Source organism: Benincasa hispida, chromosome 2, assembly GCF_009727055.1.
Source record: "Benincasa hispida cultivar B227 chromosome 2, ASM972705v1, whole genome shotgun sequence".
Classification (NCBI taxonomy): Eukaryota; Viridiplantae; Streptophyta; class Magnoliopsida; order Cucurbitales; family Cucurbitaceae; genus Benincasa; species Benincasa hispida.
Genome location: NC_052350.1, coordinates 57,289,054 through 57,297,776, shown reverse-complemented (window position 1 = coordinate 57,297,776; position 8,723 = coordinate 57,289,054). Strand labels below are relative to the sequence as shown.

Below are 8,723 nucleotides of genomic sequence, written 5' to 3'. Positions count from 1 at the left end.
TATTTATCTTTTTTTTATCCTTGTTAAGGAACTTACACGTTCCTGGTTGTGACGTCTGTTGGGTTTAATGAAATTCTTTCATTAAAACAGCACTTGTAGTTAGTTTCTTGTCTGTTGGGTTTAATGAAATTCTTTCATTAAAGCAGCACTTGTAGTTAGTTTCTTGCTAACTATAATTAAATTTTTGTTTTAAAAAAAGGTTGGTATTAATTTACATCCATAAATTTTGGAGTTGTATCAATTATTTAAATCCCGCACTACTAATTAAATCAATTTAATTTCTGAACTTTTATAAATGTATCAATTTAGACGTCAAACTAATAATTGTATCAATTTAAACTTTAAATTTCCACAAGTATATCGATTTAAATATTGAAGTTTCATAAGTATATCAATTTAAGCCCTTCATTATGTTTATTTTGATACACTTATGAAAGTTCAGGTTTAAATTGGTACAATTATTAGTTTGAGGTTTAAATTGATATTACCTTCAAAGTCCAGAGTTTAAATTGGTACAACTATTAATTTAGATTTAAATTGATACAATCTTCAAAGTTCAGAGATAGAAATTGGTATTTGCCCAAAAAAAAAAAAAAAAAAGAGGGGATAATGTGGATAAGAATTTTAGAACATTTGACTTTTAGGATGATGTGTCTAGGGCTTTAAACCGTTGAGGTATATTTAGCCAATAATTCAAGAGCAAATCCATGACCGACTACTCCCTAAACCTCTGATGAGGAGAGAATACTATCGATAAAAACATCTTTCCAGACCAACAATCTGTAAGAAAATGCCAAAATTACTAAAACATGGACATATTTATCCTCCTCTCTAATAATAAATTGAAAAAAATAGAATATCAATTTGGACATCGAGCACACTTGGTAAAAAGTTAAAAATAATAATAATAATAAAAAAGAAGTAAAAGAGTCACATGAGCTGACGTCACAGGGTCCCACCTCCATGACTTTTGGCATCACGTGCTATCCCCATTTATTTGATCTTATCCAGATTCCACAATACGTGCCTATTCCATGTATTTGCCACGTCACTACTTCTTCTGGTCCATCCAACGGTCCAGATGTCTCCTAGTGTAATTACAAACTTGTTCGACATTTATTCATCTCTCTTTAAATAACTTCACACCGCTCCGCCACCGCTTTTGTGAGCGTTTATTGATTGATCGGAAGTTTCTCTCTCTTTCTAACTACCGCCGCAAAATTCCCTCAAGTCCACCGTCGCCGTCACTGGTTTGTTGGTGATGGGGCTACTGGACCAGCTGTGGGATGACACGCTTGCCGGACCGACGCCGGACTCCGGCCTCGGCAAGCTCCGCAAGCACCCGACCTTCGCTTCTCGATCCGCCTCCCCTAAGGGTACGCTACCGCGGACCATAATTTCTAACCATTCTATTATAGTCGACGCTATCTTTAGGTCTAAATATAACAACGTTGTTTACAATTATTTACGATCTACGATTATCTACAATAATTTTATTTCAAATTCCTGTTTGTTATCCTGTTTATTATTTATTATCTTATCTCTACCTCCCAATACCGTGTTTACTATTTTCTAACTGGATTAAAATAGTTTAAGCGGAAATACAGATTATCATAATCTATTGGACAGACTATAATAATTAATTCCGCATCACAAAGATCTCTTAATTTTTTTAACCTAACAAGTAACAATTTCATGATGCGAAAATTTTCATCAAAATTAAATATAACGGACCAGTTTTCTTATAGTTTATAAATAAATTTAATTCTCGAACCATTTCAATTTTCATAAGTTCTAGGGAATAGAGACTAAATCGTTACTCAGTCAAATTCAGGATTCAATTTTGTTTTTAACTTAAATTTACCTTTTAAATTTTAAGAATATCCAAATTTTATTTTCATAATAATTTGGATCTACATTTTGGGTTTCAGACATTCCAATTAATCCCAAATATTGAATTAATCATTTAGTTTTAATATTTGAAATTTAGTTTAGTTTCAATTGACAGCGGAGTACAATTATAAGAACTAAATGAAATCTTTGGTTGCCTCTTAATTTCATATAGTATAAAAAAGTTTATATATATATATAAATAAAGAAAGTAAATATTTGTCACATGACAAATATTAATTAGATAATGATAATTGAGTGGTTGAATGTAGCTTAATTGTATCCCAATATTTTTCTTTTAAAATAGCAAGACAAATAAAATTTTTAATTTTCCTGGATATAAGGATCTAATTTACTAAATTAATTAAAATATTATATTCTCCGATTAGATCTTTTAAGAAAAATCACTCATTACCATAAAAGAAATATTTAAGAATTTTGTGGATTAACATATTAAAATAATATATTATCAAACTCCACTTCAAGTAGTAGTAGTAATAGAAGTACTATAATGCGATAAATTTATATATCATCCGATGTTCGATTGATATTTTATGTTAAACGTCAATATCTAAGGTTGTGTTCATTTTTATTTTTAAAAATTAAGTTTATGGACATTATCTCTACCTTCAAATTTCTTTTTTGTTATCTAATTTTCAACCATGACTTAAAAAATCAAGTCAAATTTTAAGAATTAACAAGGTAGCTTTCAAAAAGAATTTTTTTTTTTAATTTGATTAAAAATTTAATCACTAAAAGATGCAAATCATAGTAAGAAATTTGAATAAAATAGGTTCAATTTTTTTTAAAAAAAATCAAATGATACCCAATAGAATCTAAACGTTTTATATGTAGATGGTAACAAGTGACTTGAAGGTGGATAATTTCCACTCCTCTTTTTTTTTTTTTTTTTTTTTTGAATAAAAAGGAATTTATACATGAACTAAGTAATAGGGAATATAAATACATAACAAAGATTTTAATTGAGCATAGTTGATTGTATTGGCCAATTGTGTTTGAGAAGAATGGATGTGAAGAGAAAATAGAAACATTCAAAATTTAATACCTCTTCCTAAATGGTAAATTTGCTATTTGGGAGCAGAATCCAATGGGAAGAGTTACGAGGAAGGAACGACGTCGTCAGAGGAGGCTGTCAGAGTTTCGAGGAGAATTATGATTGTAAAGCCACCTGGTTACCAATACGGTTCACCACCGGTCTCACCAGCCGCCTCTTCCACCCCACCGACTTCTCCGTTTTCCGGTAAGTTACCTTTTTAGTTTCTACATTTTTTTTTTTTTTTGTCTATTTTCTATTTGAACTTTTAGGTTTAATTTCAATATAGCTTTTAGGTTTAAAATGTTGCAATCTTACCTTTAAAATAAAATTTAAGTTTTGTTTCAATTTTGTTCCTTGATTATAAGATTTACATTTTTAATCTCGATTTATTCTTTTTACTAAAAACTTACTTTCAGTCTTTTAGTATTAACTTCTATCATTTGATTTTCTAATATTCACAAATCTACACTACAAAAATTTTAATTTCATTAAACATAAAATTTAAATTTAAAACTCTAGAAGATAATTGAAAGTTCTTTTTTTCCTTATCATACGTAGGAGGGTATCAAATCTCTTACTACAAATTTGATAATACAAACATTATATACGTTGAACTATTTTCATTTTGACGAATTAATTAAAAATATTAAATAAGAGAGTAAGTTTGTAATTTAAATAAATTTTAATAATTAATATTGTAAGTGAAAAGATATTAATATGTGATTTTGTTATTATTATTTAATGTTAATGGGTTTTGTTTCCGATGACATGGGAAAAAAGGGGGGAAATGGAGGCTTTTACTTTGTCGTTTAGTGGGGTTGTGAGTTGTGGCCTTCCGATTGGGCAGTCTATTCTAAATGGTAATAATTAATTGAGTATTGATTATAGTGTGGGTTTGAAAATGGCCATCGTACCCCTTTGGATGTATGTACACCGATAGTTTATTCAACAAATCAAAGCTGACAGCTTAAACTACAAAAAAATTAAACAATTAAAAAAATCCCATAATTGAAAATAACAAAACTGCCATGTAGTAGTTTTCACAGTTTTTCCCAACTTTCTGGTTGTATAAAGATAAATGCAGTTCTCAGTTAAAATGTCTTGCAAGTTTTTTTTTTTAATAATTATAGATTAAAGCCACAAATTTGAGTTGGTAATTGTTGGAAAAATTTCATATGAATATTTCAATAATAGTATAATTAAAAAAATTTAAAAAAATAATACAAGAATTTATGGGAAATTTTCAAAATTGGAGAAAAATCCCGATCCAATCTACCGTGTGAAAATTTTGTATATTCATAGAATTATTTCTCCAATTCCAATAATTACAAGAGTTCTTTCTCACAAGTTTTTCTACTACAAGTATTCTTTTTTTCCTCTTAACAAACAAATATAAAAAATGAATTTAATTAGATTTAGCACATCCAAGTTACAATTTGAAACTAAAATATTGGTTCCTTAGTTGGAATTTTTCTACTTCCTTGATTTTTTATATATCCAAAGACATTTTTTAATTATATGTCAAAACCTAATCGTTCTTATTTGCTGAGCATAGGTAGTCAAACATACGTTGATGTATATAGATAAATTATCAATATTAAATTTAAAAAGTTTTAAAAAACATTTAAATTAATTATATCGATGTATTGGTGGATATTTTTATCCTTCAGTATAATTTAGAGGAAATAATATCTCAAAAAAGATGAAGAATTTTTTTTTTTTAAGTCTCGTTTGGTAATATCTTGTTTTTCGTTTTTGTTTTTTAAAATAAAGTCGATAGATACTATTTTCATCTCCATCTCTAAATTTCTTATTTTGTTATCTACTTTTTCGTTTAAAAAACCAAGTCAAATTTTAAAAAATAAAAAATGTATTTTTTTAAAAGATGTTAATCTTTTTGAAATTTGGTTAACAATTCAGCCATTCTACTTAAGATAGATGTAAATTAATGTAAAAAATGATGAGGAATTTTGAAAAATAAAAAATAAAAATAAATTGATTACTAAACGGAACTTTAGTTATAAATCATTATCTTTTGCCAAATACACTTTAAGGATGTGAAAGGGAAATTTGATAGCCTTTTGGTTTTTTTCCCCAAAAAGTTGTGATTGTTTAAATTACTTAACAATTTTTTTACAATGCTCTTTTATCCTTCTTAAAAGAAAATTATTAATTAAAAATTATTAATTATTAATTATCAATTATCAATTATTTTAAAACAAAGTAGACAACAAAATGAAGTTCTTCCCTTATAAAAAAAAAATAATAAAGTAATATCGATAAGCTTAGTTTTCAAAAAAATATAAATTAAAAATCAAATAGTTAGGTTGTTTGATAACTATTTTGTTTTATTGTTTTTAAGTTTTGAAAATTTTTTTATCAACATTTATTTCATTTATTTATTTATTTTTGTTATCTTTTTCTATCAATGTTTCAAAATCAAGTCAAGTTTTATTAAAAAGTAGTCCTTAAAAGTTTGTTTTTGTTTTTGAAATTTATTTAAAAATTTGAAAAGAAATATGTAAATGATTCTAAGAGATTATAGGAAAAAGGCTTAATTTTTAAAAATAAAAAAGACAAAGACAAAATGTTCATCAGATTTTAAATAGTATTGCTTTTCTACAAGAATAGTACACAGTTTTTGAAATGTATCAATCTAATTTAAAAAGTATATACCTTTTTGGGTTTAAGAACATGTATGGTTCGATATTTAAATCTATCTAATATTTTAGTTGAAGGTATATAATTTTTTTTTATAAGCTGGACTTTGATATATATAGAGCATATTTAATAATTTAAGTGAATCACAATAATGTTAGTTTTATCTAATAAAAAAATAAAATAAAATAAAACCTATAATTATAGGACCTTTTCCTTCTTCAATGTGGCTTATTCAATCTCTAGGCTATGCCCACAAGGCTAATTGATGTTGATATTTCTGGATATAGATTATTATTCGTCCATTTGTAATTATTTGAAGAAAATAATAAATGATGTAATAATTTCATTCCTTGGGGTGGTTTATTTATTTATTTATTCTTATTATTATAGAAGCAATTATGTGGTAAGTTAATATTAACATGGTTGAGTTGTGTTTGTTATGGAGGTAGAGAATCATTCAGATTTCGAAGAAGATCGACATCGGATGCTTATGGGAAGACAACAAACGAAGTCGGACCTCGGACTCCTACTTCTCCTTTTGACATGTGAGATATGATGCCATAATCTTCGACTCCAAAACTTAGGCAGATGAGATGATGAATGACAATCTTCACGTCTTTTAGGATTACGGTGTTTAATATTGTCCATAGTTTTTGGTCGAAAAATGTTAAAAAGACTTTTTACTGTGTCGTTTGTTCATATGATATAGTTTGAATTATATAAGTATGTTTTGGCTATATGTTATGGGTAGGGTTGTCAATATTGTGAACGATCATCTAAGAAAGATTTTGGCTGTGGGGTAAAATCCTTTTGTGTATTATATGAGTTATGGTTTGTACTTTGTAGTTTATCATAATGTCTCAATTATCAATGATGGTGTCTTTAGTTGTGTACATATTAGAGGGACCAACACTTTCTTTTTAACTTATTTTCTATCTAATTCATCATTTTCAATAACTGCATCTGGATTTATCAAAAGATATATAAGTATATTTTGAATTCTAATAATATTGATGATGATTTGAAAGGAAAATTTTGAAAATAAGAGAATCAATTTGTATTTTATGAGAATCAATGAAGATGTAATGACCCAACCCCCTAAGACTTAGGTAAGGCCGTTACTAAAATAAATGCATGCAAAGAATTTAAAATGATGCTCAGTTATTTGAAATAAATGCTAATTAAAACAAGAAAAGTTCAAAAGACATTTATTAAATGCAATTGTTAAAAACAATAATAGAGTACCCATAAATCATAAAGGTTAATAAATACATATGAAAAACAATTATTAATAATAAGTTTCAAACATCAAAACTAAATATTAAGAGAAACATGAAAAGAACTCTAACTCTCATGATGCGGAAACGTAAAAACTAGTCCCAGTGGCACGATCACGAATCCCGCTGCACCATCGCTGGTGCATCTCTACTTCTTACCTGAAACATTAATATAAGAAAGAATGAGTATAAAATACTCAGTAAGTAACCCCACTACTGGGGTCAAGTTAGGCATCTATGTCCTCTAGACGCCTATCCCTAGTGGAACATATAAATTATTCTTGTCATCATGGAATACATATATACATGAAAAACTTATTTCTATCCTAAGGTAATTGAATATGCCCACTACCTCAAATAAGTCCCGTAGGACCCACAACCTCTGGTGAATCTCGAAGGAAACACAATATCTTACATATGCATGGTTATGCATACACCTCTTTCGTATACACATAACCCACTTAATGTGTACCTCTTTCGTACACATAGTTATGTATACCTCTTTCATATACACATAACCCACTGAAGGTGTACCTCTTTCGTACACCTAGTTAAGTATACACCTCTTTCGTATACACCTAACCTACTAAGTATGTACCTCTTCCGTACACCCCAGATCCTCTCTATAAATGTAGGGATGTGTACCTCTTTCGTACACATGGTTAAGCATACACCTCTTTTGTATATACATAACCCACTGAGTATGTACCTCATCGTACACCCCGGTACCCTCTAGGTATGTATCACTTTCATACACACCAGCCCTAGTACATCTCTTTCATGTACTAGGTCCTTGGACGTGCATTACTTTCATGCAGTCACATAGTCTGGAAAGGAAAAAAAAATGACATCTAACTTCCTATTACATATAACATTCACCTAATCATGAATCCTCTAAAATCTCCTCATCAAGGTCATGTTCATTAACCTCAACATACGTAATTAATCTAGTGTTAATGGATCTGCTCTAGTACATCCCTTTCATGCACTAAACTATGTAAACAATCAAGTATTTGAGATTTCATAATATATAGTACGGCCTACACATTCTCATAATAAATCGCATAACTATGTGAATCAGTAAATGTCGAATCCTCATCTAACTTTAAGACTTTCCGGTAGGAGTGCTACTTAACTTACATTTAAGGGTCATGCTCAATCATCACTTTAATATAACTCATAAGATTCTAAATCATGCTCATACATTAACATGCTTCAGACATATTATCACATGCTCATATATCTCTTCTAAACAGTTCATTCAATCTCAGAACAATCAAAATTATCCTTGTAAACAGTCTTAAAATCCTCAAAAGAAATCGTAAATTTATCACCCAGTTTAAAGGCAGTTTCAGTAGTAAGATTACTTACCTTTACTCGCAAACTCTAGAAATTAGCAAGCTCAACTTCTTCCTTGTCCAACGAAACTGAAAGCCCACAGGATCAAACTTAAATCACCCAAAACAAAGACACCAGGACACCTCAAGATCCAAACCTAACACCCAACATCATGACAAATTATTTTAGGTCGCAGTCCATGGTTCAGTCAAACTTAAATCGAGAAATCCTCAAGGAATCCAATCAAAACAATTTACACTTTCCCTTAATCCAAGATTCTGACAAAGATCAAAGCGGACCCGACGCGGTAGGGACGACGGCGACCGGCAATGGTGAAGCTGGGGCGGCGGATGGGCGGCTGGAGGGAATTTGGACGAGCGGCCCGGCTGGACAGAGGCTCACGGCAGCAGCTGGAGAGCTTCTGGTTACTCGCGGACGAAACGAACGGCTGAAAGGGACGACGCAACGACGAGCGGCGTGGTCAGACTTTCGGGATTTGG

At 29.7% G+C, this 8,723-nt stretch overlaps 1 protein-coding gene across 2 annotated transcripts; it reads left to right on the top strand.

Annotated features, from left to right (window-relative positions):
- The first annotated feature begins 1,146 nt into the window (after positions 1-1,146).
- Positions 1,147-6,503, top strand: LOC120070625 (dormancy-associated protein homolog 3-like). Of its 2 annotated transcripts, none has more exons than XM_039022443.1 (3): positions 1,147-1,376; positions 2,993-3,151; positions 6,058-6,503. In XM_039022443.1, the coding sequence occupies exons 1-3, from the start codon at positions 1,262-1,264 to the stop codon at positions 6,162-6,164; spliced, it is 381 nt and encodes a 126-aa protein (XP_038878371.1). In that variant the 5' UTR covers positions 1,147-1,261; the 3' UTR covers positions 6,165-6,503. The 2 variants fall into 2 exon arrangements, with proteins under 2 accessions (XP_038878371.1, XP_038878372.1); XM_039022444.1 differs by having other exon boundaries at positions 1,148-1,376; positions 6,054-6,503.
- The last annotated feature ends 2,220 nt before the right edge of the window (positions 6,504-8,723 follow it).